We start from the raw sequence: 21,543 nt of genomic DNA on the forward strand, positions 1-21,543 counted from the left end.
CTCACCACGCCCTCCGTGGGGTCATAGAGCCTCTGTATCAGCTGGACCGTCGTGCTTTTCCCACAGCCGCTGTTTCCAACCAGGGCCACCGTCTGCCCGCTCTCTACCTTCAAGTTGAGGCCCTTCAAGATCTATCATGATGAATGAGAAATAAACTTAGAAGCAATACACAGATTTTGGGACTATGAACTGACAGTTCAATTCAAAACTAGGTTTAAATACACATTTTTTTTTAAACAATCTCTAAAGGAAAGTATCAGAAAGTCTTCTTCCAATACATTGTTGAATCACTGATTAATCATTTATCACTGTACCTTAACTTCGTTTCGAGATGGGTAATTGAAGTGAACATTTTTGAATTCCAGATTTCCCTTAATATTATCGGGTTTGTGCCCGCTCTCCGAATAGCTGTCGATGCTTGGTTTCTGAACAGAATAAAATTTCAGAAGATGACGAGGTTACAATAACTACTTTTAGTGACATCTGTGGAGAGTTGAATAAAGTGATAAAGAAAATCGACTTTTTTAGACAGATAGATAAATGGTCAGCCCAGACTTACGTTATCAATGATCTTGAAGATTTCATAAGCTGCTCCTCTTGCATTTGCAAATGCCTCAATGCTTGGAGATGCCTGTCCAACACTAAAAGCCCCAATTAATACAGAAAAGAAGACCTGAGGAATGTGAAGGAAAAACATCAAGTGACTTAGTGTTTAGTACATTTTTTTCATACTTCTTCTAACATCGCTAATTAAATTTTTAAATGGCAAAGGCAACATATGAATACTGGCTGTTAAAAATATTTTTTAAGTTGAAGTACTTTTCAGTTTAGAATGCTGAATTAGTCTTACCGACTCAGTGAAACAATAAATTCTATATGACTAGAATATTTTTATATGTCTTCAATGGCCAAGAATTTTGGTTTAGGTCATCAGTAGGGTACAGTGGAAACAAACCCTATTATGAGAGTCAGAAGCCCAAAGTCTGAATCCTGGATTGAGCACTGACTGGCTTTAAGTCTTCAGGCGATTCTCCTAGATCTCTGGGCTTCAATTTCTTTATTTGCAAAAACAGGCAAGATTCTATCTGTTTTCCCTACCGGGCAACCTTAGTATTCTTGTATCAAGTGAAACGGTACATATGAAAATATTTTGTAAACTATAAAGCACACATTCTTTATCAGATGAAGTCTTTCTGCCCTCCACCAGATTGTATTCTCTTTGAGGTCTGATGAACCGTTTGTTTTTGTTTGTTTTTTTTTTTCATTTTGCCCAAATCAGTTTCTTATTGGTAGACTTGACACTGTTTTTCTTCAGGGGTTAAAGGGAACTAACGTCACTATTCATTTCTTTCTCAATCACACAGTAGTTATATTACCCAACAACTTATATAGAAGGAATTTTGCTAAGTGATTCTATATTCATGTTCTCGGTTAGTCCTTTACAACAACACTAAAAATTATGGCACCTTATTCCTGTCATCTCCATTTTGCAGAAGAGGTAATAGAGTCTTGAAAAGTCTAGGTGGCTGAACCAAATCATACAGCTAATAAGTGGCACAGCCGGAATTTGAACCAAGATGGCCTGATATTAAATCCCAGGCTCTTGCTCGCTATTCTTTGCATTATTTAATAATTCTTCGAAAATATATTCTCCAACAGTCAAACCAACACTACTAAATTTCATTGGCATTTTAATAGTGAGTCATCTCTTAATATAACATCACTTACAGTGAGTACTTGTCCAATAGAATATTCTTCTGAGAGGACTAAGGAGGTCCCATACCAGAATGCCAGAGCATATGATGCATAGATCAACAGGAAAGCAGCACCCATAGAAATGTTGGCTGTAATAGCTTTCTTTATTCCAATTCTTTTAGCTTCTTCCAAATTTTTGTTGTACCTGGGAGAAGTAACAAAAATTAGCACACATACCTATAAATCTTATGAAACGGGTCAATACAGCATGATGGTTATTGCGTACACAGGATGTGCCACGGCCTGGGGGAGGTGTTTCACATGTCTTTTCTCCTTTTGTCCACACACTGATCCTATGATGTTAGTACTATGTTAATCCCTTCTTGTAGGAGATGAAACTGAGGCCTTATGGAAATTAAGTAATTTGTCGAGGGATGTTCTAAAAAGCACCTTCTCTGACTTTAGCAATAGTGAAATAAATGAAGTAATACTTAACGAACTTCCAGAACTTGCATCGTTTCATACATAAAACAGAAGCTATGAAAACACTTGTGTTTTCCCTTTAAAATCTGCATGTGTTTTAAATGTACTAATAAAATGAAGATATAATGCTAGAAAGTGGTCAATACAGGTGAGTCCTTTAAACCTCTGAACATCAAGTCTGCTGCCCGCCCTGCTTCCCCCTGGGCCTGCTGGAAGAACCAAATGAGAAAATACATGTGTGGGAGCATTTTAAGAGCTCCGAATTGCCATCTAAGATTTTTTACATGTAAATAAACTGTCTATTTTATCTCACTTCCACAGATGTTTATTTTAAAAATCACTGACCTGAAAACATTATTTGGCTTAAAAGTATATAATAATCCATCACTATATATCAGTGTCCCCCTCCTCAGCCTTTCTATACGTTGCCTACTACCCATACCCTCTGTCAATGCTTCCGACGTTGGTCCTGTCATGGCTACTCACTGCTGGAGGGAGGGGCTCTCCCTGGTGGCTTGGGCCACCCAAGGCCTTCTGGCTGCCTCAAGGACGGAGCAAATCAAGATCTCAGTACTATAACCCTGTAATCTGTTCACAGCACAAAAATCTGCACTACATTAGCCAAACTTGGAGAACACCTGTTAATAATTCTTACAGCAAATACAGGGAATTACACAAAAGAAGGCAAAAGCAAGGAAGCAAACAAAAACCAAAGCAATGTTAGAGACCATTGACAGATATTTCTCTCTCTTTCTAATAACTTAACACTTACTCCCAAATGGCAATTCAAGTACTTTTTAAACCCTGGGAAACTGGTTAATTTCTGATATTCAAGGTAAGTAAAGGAGACGGCCTCTGTAACTTTACCTTCATTTGAAAGGAACATGGCAGACTGTTTTTGCTTAAGAAGAGAGATGTGGAGATAAGCAAATGGGGCCCTAATTTTAAGAAAAAGAAGGATCTTTGCAAATATAGAATCATGGTAAAATTATTAGAGAAATAGGATAGATTATAATTGAGCCTTAAATCTGTCTTTATCCTCTTAATCACAACTCCTTGCAGAAAGAGGAGCTCACAATTGTTGAAATGAAAAAATTTACTTCCATACAGAATGTATATTTTGAGGTCTTTGATCCATAAACACATGACTATGCAAATATTATGCAGTATTATATTTATTTTTTGGAGCATTTGTGCCTTGCTCAGATATGAGCATGCATTCTTTCTTGCCTTCATGACTTTTAAAAACTACTTCACCAATAACCAGTTACCAAAGCATGGCCAAATGAAATTTACATGACTACTGCCCAAAGAGCAAATATAAATAGAACTTCATAGTGATAAAATGGTAATATATTATTAGAGTTTCTCCCTCCAAAAATGTAAATCCCAAACTTGCCAGTTATAATCTTTGACCAAAAAATTATTTTTGAGAAATGTATTTCAATGGCTGATATATATCCCTCCCACTTTATGAGGTGATTTGGTGTGAAAGTATTACTAGGCATAAATTATACATGATGACATTTAAGTAACTTTAACGCTATGAGTCACACCCTGTTATTTCCTTTATTTCAGTTCTTGCTTACCAAGACTAATGTAGAAATCATTTCGCTGATATGTTGTGTCCCAAGCAGCCAGAGGAAACTTTTGCACAGGCAGAAGAAACAAGGAAGAAAATCATTTAGATGCCAGAAAAGATAAATGAAGAAAAGAAGGGGGTAAGGAAGAAAGAAAAACAAACAATACCACTTTTACATAGGCTTTGATGCACATACAAAACCAGATATTAAAATCATTAATTCATTAAAAGCTTTAGTATGAAAATGATAATGTAGGATTTCCTAAAAGGGGCAAAGTCACATAATAAAACAATGACATTTAGAAAAAAATATTCTTAAATAATATGAAAATATATATCAGTGATGCAAATAGCCCCTTACAAGAGCAAGGAACAATTTTTGCTAAGCAAAGAGAAATCAATACTAACAGGTCAACATATGCAGGACGTACACGAGAGAAAAATATATTTAAATGAAGGAGAATAAAACTATTGTATACTACTGAATTAAATTCACTCTAAATTCTGAGAGACTTTGAGAGATCCTACTATACCTGCTAATTTGAAGAGAAAATCAGACTAAGACCTTAATTACTTGTCTATGTGGAAGCAGAGAAGGGAAGAGCAAGAACTAGGAAGAAGAGTGAAGAATTATATTTGGTCTAAGGATAATTTTAACAATTCTACTTCCAAATTAAATCCTCAATCTAGGTACTTATCACCCTTCTCCTGGACTACTTCAACAGTCTTCCGAGCAAATCTTTGACGGCTCTCATACATTCACCAGACCAACTACAGGCAGAGAAATGGTTTTAAAACATAATGTAGATAGTCACTCCCTTGTTTAAAACCCTCAACCGCTTCCCTGTGCCCTTAGAGTTAGATCCTAACTCCTCACCAGGGTCTGCAAGTCCCCTTGTTCCGGCCCCCACCCACCCTCAACAGCTTTTCTTCATCTCAATCTCCTCTCACTCAACTGAACTCCAGTCACACAAGCCTTAGGATATTTTCTAGAATATACCAAAGTCTTTGCCACCTCAGGAAATCTGGAAGACTCCTCTATCCCTACCCCTACTAGAGCAGGATTTTCCTCATCCCTCAAGTCCCAGCCTCCACGAAACCACCGCAAACATCCATCATGCCTTCCTTGACCGCCATAGTTCAAGTAAATTTGCCCTCCTCACCCTCATGGGCATACTCTTTGATTCTTTCATAGCACATTTAAAAAATTCATGATTTAATTCATGCCTTTGATGATTTCTTTCTTATCTTCCTTACTACTTTCCTGCCTCCCTTCCTTCCCTTTTCTTCACCTTACTATTTTGACTGGGGATCACACGAAGGCAAATACCCCCAGAGCCTAGCACAGTGCATGGGGTGTATTAGATGCTGGATAAATTTGCTGAATGAATTGAACTTTCAAGAAATGGCCAAGCTGGAAAGAACCTTAGGCCATCAGGTTGTAGTCTTGAGTCTACTCTTCATCTTCAGGCAAAACTAACACCCAGTTCTCTAGAGGAGAATGACCTTTCAAAGATACATTCCAGTAACTAATATCTTCTGAAGAAATGATTCTACACCTAAAATGAATCTTTGAATATACCTGTGTAAGCCCATTTGCTTATTCTTATAATAAAAAGTTGATCAAAATCTTCTCTAAAACAAAAAAAATTTGTACCTAATTACTTAAAGCACTCCTTTTAAAAAACCTCAATTCCTTTAAAATTTCAGTGAACTAAAATGATCAGATTTATCTAAGTTCTGAATATTGGACTTGACTCCTATAATGTCCTTTCCCTCCTCACCCAGGTTACATCCCATACATCATTATCGTTTTTCATCGCTAATAATAATATCTTCTCAATTTATGTTCTTCAAATTTTGGATGCCATTAATTTAAAAAGTATTATAGGGACTTCCCTGGTGGCGCAGTAGTTAAGAATCCACCTGCCAATGCAGGGGACGTGGGTTCGATCCCTGGTCTGGGGAGATCCCACATGCTGTGGAGCAACTAGGCCCAAGAGCCACAACTACTGAATCCTGCGAGCCACAACTACTGAATCCTGCGAGCCACAACTACTGAAGCCTGTGCACCCTAGAGCCCACATGCTACAACTACTGAGTCCACGTTCTGCAACTACTGAAGCCTGCGTGCCTAGAGCCCATGCTCCGCAATAAGAAGCTATCATAATGAGAAGCCTGCGCACTGCAACGAAGAGTAACCCCCGCTCGCCACAACTAGAGAAAGCCCGTGCACAGCAATGAAGACCCAATGCAGCCAATAAAATAAAAATAAAAAATAAAAAGTATTATAATTTTGTTATTTTACGTAGCATTAAGAAAGGAGTATAGGAGGTGGAGTCAAGATGGCGTACTAAGAGGACGCAGAATTCGCGTCTCCTCACAAAAAGGGCACCTACCAGGCACCCCTGGGGGACCATGGACACCTAAGGGGATGGGAGGAACCCCCTGCGACCGGGTAGGATGTGGGGTGTGGGGGGAGTGAGGGGGGAGGAGAAGTGAAGGCAGGAAAGGACCAGCACCCCTGAGGGGCAGCTGGGGGAGGGGAAGGGATCCAACGCCCGAAGGGGGAAATTGGGGGACCACTGGGAGGGCAGAGGATCAAAAGGGAGCGTGGCCAGGTTTCCCCTGCCCACCTGGACCCCCAGGGACCTGTTGAGTTCCCGAGCCTGATCCTCTGCACGCCTAGGCCCCCTCCAGCTGCGCAGGTCCTGAGGGAGTGGGAAGGAGGAAAGGGGGAGCAAAACTAAAGGCCAGACCTCTGGGACCAGCACCCCTGAGGGGTGGCTGGGGGAAGGGAGGAGTTGCTACACCCATCGGGACCCACCCACCGTTAGGGGTCCAGCAGCAATGGGGGAGAACCGGGGGGAGATGGTGCGGGAGGGCCATGAAGGAACGGAAGGTAACGGGGCCAGTGCTTTCCCTGTCCACTTAGGCACCGGGAAGCCTGTTGAGCTCCTGGGCCTAATACTCTGCCCTCGGAGCCTCCCTCCTGCCGCGCAGAGCCCAAGCCCCACCCCTACACCCCCACCCAGGGCCCCACCTCTACACTCGGAGACCCCCTCCAATGAGCTTGGCCTAAACCCCACCCACACCCCCTCACCAGGGCCTTACCTCCAAACTCCGGAACTCCACACACCAGAAGCCCTCCTTGGGTGATGCTTCTCCCGTTCCACCAGGTCCTAAGCAGAGGCCCCGCCCCAAGCTTGAACACAGCCCCGCCTAGGCCCTATCAAATGCTCAAACGTCACCCCCCCACCCGCCTAGGTCCTGCCCCACCCTAAACCCCACCCCTGCCTAAGTTCTACCCTGCCTAAACTCCGCCACCAGAGCCAAGGCTTTTTTTTTTTCTTTCCTTTTTCTTACTGTGCCATGAGCTTGCAGAATCTTGGTTCCCGGGCCAGAGATCAGGCCCAAGCTGTTGCGATGGGAGTTCCGACTCCAAAGCGCTGGACTAACAGAGAACCTCAGAACCCAGGGAATATCAATCAGAGTGAGGCCTCCCGGAGGTCCTCATCTCAGCACCAAGACCCAGCTCTATCCAACTGCCTGCAAACTCCAGTGCTGGACGACTCAGGCCAAACACCAGTAAGACAGGAATACAGCACCACCCATCAAAAAGAAAAAAAAAAAACTAAACGACAAAAATTATGTTACAGACAAAGGAGCAAGGTAAAAACCTACAAGACCAAATAAATGAAGACAAAATAGGCAACCTACCTGAAAAAGAATTCAGAGTAATGATAGTAAAGATGATCCAAAATCTTGGAAACAGAATGGAGAAAATACAAGAAACATTTAACAAGGATCTAGAAGAACTAAAGAGCAAACAAACAGTGATGAACAACACAATTACTGAAATTAAAAATATTCTACAAGTAATCAATAACAGAATAACTGAGGCAGAAGAATGGATAAGTGAGCTGGAAGATAAAATGGTGGAAATAACTGCCAGGGAGCAGAATAAAGAAAAAAGAATGAAAAGAATTGAGGACAGTCTCAGAGACCTCTGGGACAACATTAAACTCACCAACATTCGAATTATCAGGGTCCCAGAAGAAGAAGAGAAAAAGAAAGGGTCTGAGAAAATATTTGAAGAAATTATAGTCAAAAACTTCCCTAACATGGGAAAGGAAATAGTCAATCAAGTCCAGGAAGCACAGAGAGTCCCATACAGGATAAACCCAAAATGAAACATGCCGAGACCCATATTAATCAAACTATCAAAAATTAACTACAGGGCTTCCCTGGTGGCACAGTGGTTGGGAATCCGCCTGCCAATGAGGGGGACATGGGTTCGAGCCCTGGTCCAGGAAGACCCCACATGCCACAGAGCAACTAAGCCCGTGTGCCACAAGTACAGAGCCTGTGCTCTAGAGCCCACGAGCCATAACTACTGAACCCGCATGCCACAACTACTGAAGCCCGCGCGCCTAGAGCCCGTGCTCTGCAATAAGAGAAGCCACTGCCTACGCACCTCAACGAAGAGTGGCCCCTGCTCGCAACTAGAGAAAGCCTGCGCGCAGCAGCGAAGACCCAATGCAGCCAAAAATAAATAAATTAAATAAATAAATTTAAAAAAAAAATTAACTACAAAGAAAAAATATTAAAAGCAGCAAGAGAAAAGCAACAAATACCATACAAGGGAATCCCCATAAGGTTAACAGCTGATCTTTCAGCAGAAACTCTGCAAGCCAGAAGGGAGTGGCAGGATATACTTAAAGTGATGAAGGAGAAAAACCTACAACCAAGATTACTATATCGACAAGGATCTCATTCAGATTGACGGAGAAATCAAAAGCTTTACAGACAAGCAAAAGCTAAAAGAATTCAGCACCACCAAGCCAGCTTTATAACAAATGCAAAAGGAACTTCTCTAGGCAGGAAACACAAGAGAAGGAAAAGACCTACAATAACAAACCCAAAACATTTAAGAAAATGGTAATAGGAACATACATATCAATAACTACCTTAAATGTAAATGGATTAATGCTCCAACCAAAAAACACACAGACTGGCTGAATGGATACAAAAACAAGACCCATATATATGCTGTTTACAAGAGATCCAGTTCAGACCTAGGGACACATACAGACTGAAAGTGAGGGGATGGAAAAAGATATTCCACGCAAATGGAAATCAAAAGAAAGCTGGAGTAGCAATTCTCATATCAGACAAAATAGACTTTAAAATAAAGACTATTACAAGAGACAAGGAAGGACACTACATAATGATCAAGGGATCAATCCAAGAAGAAGATATAACAATTATAAATATTTATGCACCCAACATAGGAGTACCTCAATACATAGGCAAATGTTAGCAGCCATAAAAGGGGAAATCAACAGTAACACAATCATAGTAGGGAACTTTAACACCCCACTTTCACCAATGGACAGATGAACCAAAATGAAAATATATAAGGAAACACAAGCTTTAAATGATACATTAATAAGATGGACTTAACTGATATTTACAGGACATTCCATCCAAAAACAACAGAATACACTTTCTTCCAAGTGCTCATGGAACATTCTCCAGGATACACCATATCTTGGGTCACAAATCAAGCCTTGGTAAATTAAGAAAGTTGAAATCGTATCAAGTATCTTTTCCAATCACAACGCTATGAGACTAGATATCAATTACGGGAAAAAGACTGTAAAAAATACAAACACGTGAGGCTAAACAGTATGCTACTAAATAACCAAGAGATCACTGAAGAAATGAAAGAGGAAATTAAAAAATACCTAGAAACCAATGACAATGAAAACACGATGACCCAAAATCTATGAGATGCAGCAAAAGCAGTTCTAACAGGGAAGTTTATAGCAATACAATCCTACCTCAAAAAACAAGAAAAATCTCAAATAAACAACCTAACCTTACACCTAAATCAATTAGAGAAAGAAGAACAAAAAAACCCCCAAAGTTAGCAGAAGGAAAGAAATCACAAAGATTAGAGCAGAAATAAATGAAATAGAAATGAAGGAAACAATAGCGAAGATCAATAAAACTAAAAACTGGTTCTTTGAGAAGATAAACAAAATTGATAAACCATTAGCCAGACTCATCAAGAAAAAAAGGGAGAAGACTCAAGTCTATAGAATTAGAAATGAGAAAGGAGAAGTAACAACTGACACTGCAGAAATCGAAGGATCCTGAGCGATTACTACAAGCAATTATATGCCAATAAAATGGACAACCTGGAAGAAATGGACAAATTCTTAGAAAAGCACAACCTTCCAAGACTGAACCAGGAAGAAATAGAAAATATAAACAGACCAATCACAAGCACTGAAATTGAAACTGTGATTAAAAATCTTCCAACAAACAAAAGCCCAAGACCAAATGGCTTCACAGGTGAATTCTATCAAACATTTAGAGAAGAGCTAACACCTATCTTTCTCAAACTCTTCCAAAATATAGCAGACTGAGAAACACTCCCAAACTCATTCTACGAGACCACCATTACCCTGATTCCAAAACCAGACAAACATGTCACAAAAAAAGAAAACTACAGGCCAATATCACTGCTGAACACAGATGCCAAAATCCTCAACAAAATACTAGCAAACAGAATCCAACAGCACATTAAGGATCATACACCATGATCAAGTGGCGTTTATCCCAGGAATGCAAGGATTCTTCAATATATGCAAATCAATCAATGTGATACACCATATTAACAAATTGAAGGATAAAAACCATATGATCATCTCAATAGATGCAGAAAAAGCTTTTGACAAAATTCAACATCCATTTATGATAAAAACCCTCCAGAAAGTAGGCATAGAGGGAACTTACCTCAACATAATAAAGGCCATATACAACAAACCCACAGCCAACATCATTCTCAATGGTGAAAAACTGAAACCATTTCCTCTAAGATCAGGAATGAGACAAGGTTGCCCACTCTCACCACTATTATTCAACATTGTTTTGGAAGTCCTAGCCACAGCAATCAGAGAAGAAAAAGAAATAAAAGGAATACAAATTGGAAAAGAAGAAGTAAAACTACCACTGTTTGCAGATGACATGATACTATACATAGAGAATCCTAAAGATGTTACCAGAAAACTGCTAGAGCTAATCAATGAATTTGGTAGAGTAGTAGGATACAAAATTAATGCACAGAAATCTCTTGCATTCCTATACACTAATGATGAAAAATCTGAAAGAGATATTAAGGAAACACTCCCATTTACCACTGCAACAAAAAGAAAAAAATACCTAGGAATAAACCTACCTAAGGAGACAAAAGACCTGTATGCAGAAAACTGTAAGACACTGATGATAGAAATTAAAGATGATACAAACAGATGGAGAGATATATTATGTTCTTGGATTGGAAGAATCAACATTGTGAAAACGACTATACTACCCAAAGCAATCTACAGATTCAATGCAATCCCTATCAAACTACCATGGCATTTTTCACAGAACTAGAACAAAAAATTGCACAACTTGTATGGAAACACAAAAGACTGAATAGCCAAAACAATCTGAGAAAGAAAAACGGAGCTGGAGGAATCAGGCTCCCTGATTTCAGATGATACTACAAAGCTACAGTAATCAAGATAGTCTGGTACTGGCACAAAAACAGAAATACAGATCAATGGAACAGGATAGAAAGCCCAGAGATAAACCCATGCACATATGGTCACCTTATCTTTGATAAAGGAGGCAAGAATATACAATGGAGAAAAGACAGCTTCTTCAATGAGTGGTGCTGCGAAAACTGGACAGCTACGTGCAAAAGAATGAAATTAGAACACTCCTTAACACCATACACAAAAATAAACTCAAAATGGATTAAAGACCTAAATGTAAGGCCAGACACTATAAAACTCTGAGAGGAAAACATAGGCAGAACCCTCTATGACATAAATCACAGCAAGATCCTTTTTGACCCACCTCATAGAGAAATGGAAATAAAAATGAAAATAAACAAATGGGACCTAATGAAACTTAAAAGCTTTTGTACAGCAAAGGAAACTATAAACAAGACAAAAAGACAACCCTCAGAATGGCCAAAAATATTTGCAAACGAAGCAATGGACAAAGCATTAATCTCCAAAATATACAAGCAGCTCATGCAGCTCCATATCACAAAAAAAAACCCAATCCAGAAATGGGCAGAAGACCTAAATAGACATTTCTCCAAAGAAGATATACAGATAGCAAACAAACACATGAAAGGATGCTCAACATCACTAATCATTAGAGAAATGCAAATCAAAACTACAATGAGGTATCACCTCACACCGGTCAGAATGGCCATCGTCAAAAAAATCCACAAACAATAAATGCTGGAGAGGGTGTGGAGAAAAGGGAACCCTCTTGCATTGTTGGTGGGCATGTAAATTGATACAGCCACTATGGAGAACAGGATGGAGGTTCCTTAAAAACCTATAAATAGAACTACCATATGACCCAGCAATCCCACTACTGGGCATATGCCCTGAGAAAACCATAATTCAAAAAGAGTCTTGTACCACAATGTTCATTGCAGCACTATTTACAATAGCCAGGACATGGAAGCAGCCTAAGTGTCTATCAACAGATGAATGGATAAAGAAGATGTGGCACATATATACAATGGAATATTATTCAGCCATAAAAAGAAACGAAATTGAGTTATTTGTAGTGAGGTGGATGGACCTAGAGGCTGTCATACAGAGTGAAGTAAGTCAGAAAGAGAAAAACAAATACTGTAGGCTAACACATATATATGGAATCTAAAGAAAAAAAAATGGTTCTGATGAACCTAGGGGCAGGACCGGAATAAAGACGCAGACGTAGAGAACGGACTTGAGGACACGGGGAGGGGGAAGGGTAAGCTGGGACGACGTGAAAGAGTAGCACTGACAGATATACACTACCAAATGTAAAATAGATAGCTGGTGGGAAGCAGGTACACGACACAGGGAGATCGGCTCAGTGCTTTGCGACCACCTGGAGGGGTGGGATAAGGAGGGTGGGAGGGAGATGCAAGAGGGAGGTGATATGAGGATATACATATGCATATAGCTGATTCACTTTGTTATACAGCAGAAACTAACACAACATTGTAAAAAAGCAATTATACTCCAATAAAGATGTTTAAAAAAAAAAAGAAATCTCACACATTGAGAAGTAAACAAAAAAAACAAAAAAAAAAAGGAGTTTAATAGGGCACTCCATATACAGCTGGGACCCAAAAGTGTTTTGAGGTTAATAGTGCCCCCAGTGAATGGCAGAAGCAAACATAAATCCTTCCCGCAGAACTTGACTTCTCAATCCAGTCCCATAGCAACTGTAAGATGGCTCTGACTGTAGGATTTATCTGAATTTCAGAGATGATGAATTGTGAGAGAAAAATGTGCATCTTAGAATTGATGAAATACTACATATTCTCTAATTGTTCACAGGAATGCCACTTTTTTTTTCTGAATTGTCATCAGGTACCCGGAGACCTTACCATACATTGTTGGTCTGCAGATCTTACTATACTGTTACTGGAATTCCTATGTAGACAATCATATCATCTGTACATAATGACAGTTTTGCTTTTTGTTTTCCAACCCTTAGAGCTTTTCATTTTATTTTTATTTATTATTCTTACTCTTATTTTTTCCTTCATTTTATTATGTAATACCAGTACAACCCTGAATAGAAATGATGCTAGCGGACATACTTGTTTCACTCATTATTTTAAAGGAATGCTTTTAACATTTTACCATTTAATACAAAGTTTCCTGTGGGTATCTGGTTTATCAGATTAAGAAAGCTTTTGTCAAGAATCATATGCAATTAATGCTTTTTCCTCATCCATCAAAACAAAATGTTTCTTTCTTTCAATCTGCTAGTGTGGTTAATTATATTAATAGATTTCCTAAGGTTAAATCATCTTTGCATTTATGGGATCAAGCCACCAGGTTCAGGATTTTTTTTACATCTGATGATATTTTTCACATTGATTCATTTAGCTAATAATTTATCTAGATTTTCTGCATCTATGTTTTAGGTGAAACTATCTTACAATTTTCCTTTCTCATATACCTGCTGTCTGGTATGGTGTCAAAGTTATACTAGCCTCCTAAAATGAACTCAAAACTTTCTATACATATTTCTCATTCTCACAAACAATCTGTGTAAGATGGGGTTATCTCCTGCTTGAACTTCTGTTAAAATCTTGTCTGTAAAATTATCTGGACCTGGTGGTTTCTACTTGGTGTGTATGTATACGTAAAGGCAAGGGATGGAGATTTTAAACTGGATTCGATTCCTTTAATGATTATAGTTCTACTCAAGTTTTCTTCTTAAGAGAATTTCACGCTATATTTTTCTGGGATATTGTCTATTTCATCAGGATTTTACAATTTATTGGTATAAAACTGTAATTTTTAAAATAGATTTTTAAAAATCTGTAGCAAGTTTTTCCTTATTCATTCTTATTTTATTCCTCATTAAACTTGCAAAGGGCTTCCCTGGTGGCACAGTGGTTAAGAATCTGCCTGCCAATGCAGGGGACACGGGTTCGAGCCCTGGTCCGGGAAGATCCCACATGCCACAGAGCAACTAAGCCCGTGTGCCACAACTACTGAGCCTGCATTCTAAAGCCCACGAGCCACAACTACTGAGCCTGCGTGCCACAACTACTGAAGCCCGCGTGCTTAGAGCCTGTGTTCCACAACAAGAGAAGCCATCGCAATGAGAAGCCCTCGCACCACAATGAAGACTAGCCCCCGCGCACCGCAACTAGACAAAGCCCATGCGCGGCAACGAAGACCCAATGCAGCCAAAAATAAATAAATAAAATAAATAAATTTATTTTAAAAAACTTGCAAAATACTACTTCATTGTTTATCTGTGTTTTCAAAGAATTAGTTTATGGATTTTTGTCAACTCTGCTTTTTTATCTTTTTTTTCTATTAAATTATTTTTATGCTCTTATCTTTATTATTTCCTTCTTGTACTTCCTTTTCTCTGTTGTTCTTTTTCTAAGTCCTTAATTTGGCTGTTGGGTTCATTAATTTTCAGCAATTTAAAAATTTCTTCTACCAAACACCTAGTGGTAGCACTGGACTTGGATTCATTTTTAATGCGAAATCCTCAGTTTTAGGAAGAGATAGCTCCCTAGTCCACAGAGTATTAGAAATTCAGACTCCAGCAGCGCCTGAAGGTGAGGCCTGAGACTTTGACTTCTATGGAGAGATGCTTTCCCCCAGCTCAAAAACTAGGCAGAAGCAGATAGGCTTTGTTTGTCTCCCTGTGCTGGTGGATGCATTCTTTTTCTGGTCCACCTTTCCACTGAGGAAAATTGGAAACAAATCCCAAGTTTAAAACCTCATTCTGGGGCTTCCCTGGTGGTGCAGTGGTTAAGAATCCACCTGCCAATGCAGGGCACACGGGTTTGAGATCTGGTCCAGGAAGATCCCACATGCCGCGGAACAACTAAGCCCGTGTGCCACAACTACTGAGCCTGCGCTCTAGAGCCCGCAAGCCACAACTACCGAAGCCCGCGCACTTAGAGCCCGTGCTCCGCAACAAGAGAAGCCACCGCAGTGAAAAGCCCACGGACTGCAAGGAAGAGTAGCCCCCGCTCGCTGCAACTAGAGAAAGCCTGCATGCAGCAACAAAGACCCAAAGCAGCCAAAAATAAATAAAAATCAAATAAATAAATTTATTAAAAAAAACAAAAAAAACTTCATTCTGTGTCTATACAAACATTAACTATTCAGAAAGGACTTTGCTGAATAATCTCTCTAAACAGTAAAGACCCCCCCACTATGACTCTCATAGAGTATTTTATTTCCCCAAATAGTATCTACCCCAACTGGTATGTTAGATATTTTGTTCATTTGTGGTTGTCTGTACCTGTCACCTCCACCACCAAGAGAAGAGGGGTTTCATTTGATTGGATGTTTGCCAGGTAATTAAGCAAGACTTCACATTTTATTAGTCAGGCATATTTTAAGGCAAAAGCAAAAACCTTAGCAAAAATTGAGATAGAGCACAGATATTACTTTCCTTTGAACTATGGTAGGTACATAGCCATCACAAATTATTCTCAGAGGATATCTTTGTGGGTATGAAATATATCATATGAACAAAGTGTACTCCAAACACATATGTACAGTTTAAAGAATATACAGCGAACACCCACGTAGCACAATTGAGGTCATTATGCACAATTGAGCAAACCGTCAGACCCACAGATGCCCCCGGCCCTGTGTCCCTCTCTTATCACCAACTCCTCATCTCCCCCAGAGGGAATCATTATTCTGGCTTAATGACCCCTTAGATCTAACACAAAATACTCATTCATTCTTAGAGAATCAAGAATTACTATGTTTCAGCCTTCAGGAATTATTTTATGTCACTAACGACCTAGAAGACTCTAGAAAATGCTTTGAATAAGCAGATATAAGAAGAGTACAATTAGAATTACAACTTTCCAGAATATTAACTATGCTGTAATATGTCCATGAAGCTACTTAAGGAAACATATATATCAGAGAGTACTCTTACAGTCATCACCGTCAACAGGAAGGGCATATAAGATGACAGAATTTAACATCTCTGCCAACTTAAAAAAAGAGACTCACACCTTTCAAGTTCTTTCTTTTGTCCTCCAAATGCAATCACAGTTCTAATTGCTGCTAAGACCTCCTCAGCTACTGCTCCAGCTTTCGCATATGCCAAGAGTTCTTTATCAGTAAATGAAGATAGTATCTGTTTAAAAACACAATTGCAGATAATTTAAAATTTAACAAGTTAATTGTATCTTTTGTAAAGAAAAAATAAATATATACACAAATGCTGCTTGTATGTTACTGTATATAAATCTTTTACTCATCTTCGGTCATCATGTCCTACTTTTTAGTAGACATATTATAAGGCACTTCAAATTCTTTTTGGACTCAGATGGTATACAACAAATTAAATTAAAATTTTTATTTTCTCACTATACCCCATGGATCCTCATATAAATAAATAAATCTGGGACTTTAAATCTCAGAAGGAGGTGTATACTATAAACCAATATAGCAAAAGGGGCAGTACATCAAGGAAATAGGGTGTGTACTCAACACAGCAATTGCTAGTTGTACTCTAGCTCAGAAATATCAAGGTAGGAGGCCAGAAGAACGCAGGGGACCAAGTACTGAGTAGTGACAGGACTTCAGGAAGCTTTCACATGCCGGGGAAGCAGAGTTCTCTTTGCTGATATTTCTGAGCAATACATTAAGCCACCAGGAAGGTCTCTGTTCTATGGATGCGCTTTGATCCTTCTGTTTTGTCCCTGAGCATTTGTTCTGTGGAAGGAACAGTACTGGGTCCTTTATATACACAGGATCTCATTGATTCTTCTCATTTGCACAGTGAAGTAGGTATTATTTTCCCCATTCTATACATGAGGAAATGGAGGGATGAAGAGGTCAAGTCATTTCCTAATATGTGAAATATCCAGGATTCAAGGCTTCAAAGCATGAATTCACAGCCACTGGAGTGAATCTCTCTAAAACCAGCCACTGACATGTGGACCCCTCTGGGATCCCAGAGGGCCCTGTGATAAAAATTGGATCAACTGGCATGGGCAAAGGACTAAGGTTAATATTTTAACCTGGAATACCTGACTAGTCAACCACCTCACTAAGTATTACACACAAGCAATTCAAATAAAATTCTGAGTAAACAGTATTACACTCTTTCAGTAAATAATTTACAGCATTTGTGGACTCATTTGTGTACGTAATAACAGTCTATTCCTTCATGTCATAAAAAGCTCAAAGTTATTTTGATTTTAATAGTGTATCTCTTCCTTTGCTGTGTGTGAAAGTAAAAGGAGCTATGACAGCTGCAGGAATGGGTGGGTGAAGGCAAATGAACATTTATTAACTAGATTCTATGTGCAGATGTTGTGCTGTATGTACCTTCTTCTTTGGTACCCAAAACAACAACCCACTGCTGCACTAGACCTTCCTGACCTCTCAAAGTGACCTGCCTAGGGCTGCCCCAGAACACTTGCCAGAATCACTCACAGTGCTGGGGCTGAGTCAGGGAGGTCATTGTCATTCCTGAACAAACAGATCTGCATAATGCAAGAGGTGCATACAATATGCTTTGGCTATTTTTCTCTTCTCCTTTTGAAACCTCACCCCACAACTATCAACCACACCAGAGGCAGCTGACAACAGGAAGATGACTAGAAATATTTTTGAATTAGGAGTTTCAAAACATGCTACTTTATTGTTAAAGTATCAAGTACCATTCCAATTGATTCAATACACCTGGCTTCTCTACGCCCTTCCATAACTATAAGCATATGATTAGGCAAGACTAGGGTAGAATTTTCATTAAGTGTTTTGTTTTGTTCTTTGTTTTTTAAGATATCATGCCTGTTGAAAGAAAAAAACCTCCAAAATATTCTGAGGGATACGGAAAGCCAACTTGCTGTTCCTCTAATATAAAATAATAGAATGGCGATATTTCACAATTACCCACATAAACTATATAAAATAACACTAACTCATCCCTTATTCCAAAGGCTGTTAATTTCTTAACAAGGCCTAATTGTATTAGTGCGAGACACATGAAATTGTTATTCCTGTTAAGTTAAAATCTAATATAGGCCACTCTATATTGTTCAAACTAATATATTCAGAAGCAATAGTTTTGACCACTACAGATGTTTTGACCTTCATCTTTGTCCCTTTTTTCCAATTCTCAATGTAGGTTTTTGTTTTATTTTGAGATAATTTATACATGGTTTATTTTTTTAAACTTATTATTTTGAGATAATTGTAGACATAAAAGCAGTCATAAGAAACAATACAGTCAGAGCCCATATCCCCTTCATCTAGTGTTCCCCAAATAATAACACCTTCAAAACTTCAGAACAATATCACAGCCAGAAATTTAACATTTATTAATCCATCAACGTTATTCAGATTTACCAGTTTTACATGCACTGGTGTGTGTGTGTGTGTGTGTGTATGTGTGTGTGTGTGTGTATGTGTTTAGTTCCAAGCAATGTTATCACCTATGTAGATTTGTATGACTACAGTCATGATACAGAACAATTCCATCACAAGGATCCCTCGGTGCTACTTTTTGTAGTCACAGCCACTTCCTTCCCTACTCCTCACTTCTCCCCTCCCCACCATCCCTAAGCCCTGAAAACCGCTAATTTGCTCTATCTATAATTTCGTCATTTCAAGAATATTATATAAATGGAGTCATAAGGTATTTGACCTTTTGGGATTGGCTTTTTTCACCAAGTACAAATCTCTGGAGACTCATCCAGGTTGGTGTGTGTATATCAATACTTCTTTTTATCACTGGATAGTACCCATAGTATGGATGCACCACAGTTGTTTAACCATTAACCTGTTGAAGAATATCTGGGGTTGTTTCAGTTTGGGGCTATTACTAATAAAGCTGCTATGAACATTTGACTATAGATTTTTACATGAACATGATTTTCTTTTCACTTAGATAAATGTCCAGTACAATTTGCTGGATTGTATGGTAATTGCACGTTTAGTTTTATAAGAAACTGCAAACTATTTTTCAGGTTGCTGTACCATTTTACATTCCCACCAACAATCTATGAGTGATCCTGTTTCGCTGCATCTCAGCAGCATTTGGTGTTTCACCATTTTTTAGTTTAGTCATTTTGGTAGAGGTATAATGATATCTCATTGCAGTTTAATTTGCTTTTTACTGATGGCTAATGATGCTAAACAATCTTTCATGTGCTTAGCTGCCTTGTGTATATCTTCTCTGATGAAATGTCTGTTCATGTCCTTTGCCCATTCTCTAATTGGTTTATTTGGGTTTGTTTTTTTTTTACTATCAAATTTTAAGTGTTCTTTATATTTATAATATAGTTGATACTAGTCCTTTATCAGATATATCATTTTCATATTATTTTTTTCCCAGTGTGTAGCTTGTCTTTTCATCCCCTTTACATGGCTTTCAAAGAGCAAAAGCTATAAATTTTGATGAAGTCTAATTTATAATTTCTTTTTAAGGATCAAGCTTTTAGTATCAAATCTAAGAACTCTCTGCCTAGGCCTAGATCCCAAAGATTTTCTCCTATTTTCTTTCTAAAAGTTTTATAGCTTTACATATAAGTCCACAATCCATTTTTAGTTCATTTTTGTGTAGAGTGTGAAGTTTAGGATGAAGTTTTGGTCTTTTTTCTTTAACCTCTGGATGTCCAATTGTTCCAGCACTATTTGCTGAAAAGACCTTTCTTCTGCCATTGAATTGCTTTCGTACCTTCATCAAACATCAGCTGGGCATATTTGTGTAAGTATATTTCTGGGTTCTCTAATGTTTCATTGATCTATGTGTCTATCCCTCCACCAATATACTATAGCTATATAGTAAGTTTTAGTATCAGGTAGACATATTCCTCTCACTTTATTCTTCTTTGTCAAAATTGTTTTAGCTATTTTAGAGCCTGTATCTTTCCATATAAATTTTAAAATAAACTTGCTTATCTAATTCCACAAAAAAACCTTTCTGGAATTTTTTTATAGGAAATGCCTTAAACCTACAGATCAGTTTGAAAAAAGAAATCAGCATTTTACTGTGTTCAGTCTTCTAATGCATGAACACACTATGTCTCTCCATTTATTTAGCCTTGATTTCTTTCATCACATTTAATAATTTTCAGCATACAGATCCTATATATGTTTTGTGAAATGTACACTTAAGCATTTCATTTTACTTGGAGTGACTCTAAATGGTATTAATTTTAATTTAACATTTAAATATTGGTTTATGCATGTTCATTGTTAGTATGTAGAAATGCAATTGATCTGGTATCCTCTGACCTTTCCAAACTCAGTTATTAGTCCTAGGAAATTGTTTGTAGATTCCTTGAGATTTTCAACTTAGAAAATTACATTATCTATAGTTTTATTTCTTCCTTTCTCATCTATATGCCTTTTATTTCTTTTTCTTGCCTTATTGCAGTGGCTAGAAGTTCCAGTACTTTGTTGAAACAGTGGTGAGCATGGCCTTCCTTATCTTCATTTCCAATCTTAAGGGGAAAACATTCAATCTTTCACTATTAAGCATGATATTAGCTGTAGAGTTTTTACAGATGATCTTCATCAAGTTGAGGTAATATCTTTCTATTCTTCACTCCCTGAGAGTTTTTTGTTTTCATCATCAATGTGTGTTAGATATTGTCAAATGTTTTTTCTCTGTCAACTGGTATGATCACACAGGTTTTCTTCTTTAGCTTACTGATATGGTAGATAACATGGATTGATTTTCAAATGTTGAAGCAGCCTTGCATAGCTGAAACAAATTCCACCTGGTCATGGTACATTATTCTTTCTATACATTGCCAAATCTGGTTTGCTAATATGTTATTGAAGAATTTTTATTCTTAGTCCATGAAAGATACTGATCTGCCATTTTCTTTTTCTTTTTTTTTTTTTTTTGTATTGACTTTGTCTGGTTTTGGTATCAGGTTAATACTGGTTTCATAAAATGAGCTGGGAAGCATTCCTGCTTTTGGGGGAAAGAAGAAAAAGTCTTCTTTCTTCTGGGGGAGATTGTATAAAATTGGTGTTAATTCTTCTTTAAATGTCTGGTAAATTTTTCCAGTAAAATCATCCATGCCTGGAGAATTCTTTCTCAGGAGCTCTGAAGTTACAAAATAAATTTCTTTAATGATTATAGGGCTATGCAGATTGTCTATTTCATCTTAGTTGAATTTTGGTAGTTTGTAGTTATCAAGGAGTTGATCTCTAAGTTTTCAAATTTATGAGTAT

At 38.2% G+C, this 21,543-nt stretch overlaps 1 protein-coding gene across 2 annotated transcripts in view; it reads right to left on the bottom strand.

Annotated features, from left to right (window-relative positions):
• Positions 1-21,543, bottom strand: part of ABCB1 (ATP binding cassette subfamily B member 1) — a 105,604-nt gene that overhangs the window by 44,291 nt on the left and 39,770 nt on the right. For both annotated transcript variants that reach the window (XM_061198499.1, XM_061198500.1), the window contains exons 8-12: positions 16,356-16,480; positions 1,729-1,900; positions 560-673; positions 315-425; positions 6-131 (exon numbers count right to left, since the gene is read on the bottom strand). In XM_061198499.1, the coding sequence (XP_061054482.1) occupies positions 6-131; positions 315-425; positions 560-673; positions 1,729-1,900; positions 16,356-16,480 (648 nt within the window). The remainder of the gene's footprint in view (positions 1-5; positions 132-314; positions 426-559; positions 674-1,728; positions 1,901-16,355; positions 16,481-21,543) is intronic.

The sequence above is a fragment of the Eubalaena glacialis genome, chromosome 8, assembly GCF_028564815.1.
Source record: "Eubalaena glacialis isolate mEubGla1 chromosome 8, mEubGla1.1.hap2.+ XY, whole genome shotgun sequence".
Classification (NCBI taxonomy): Eukaryota; Metazoa; Chordata; class Mammalia; order Artiodactyla; family Balaenidae; genus Eubalaena; species Eubalaena glacialis.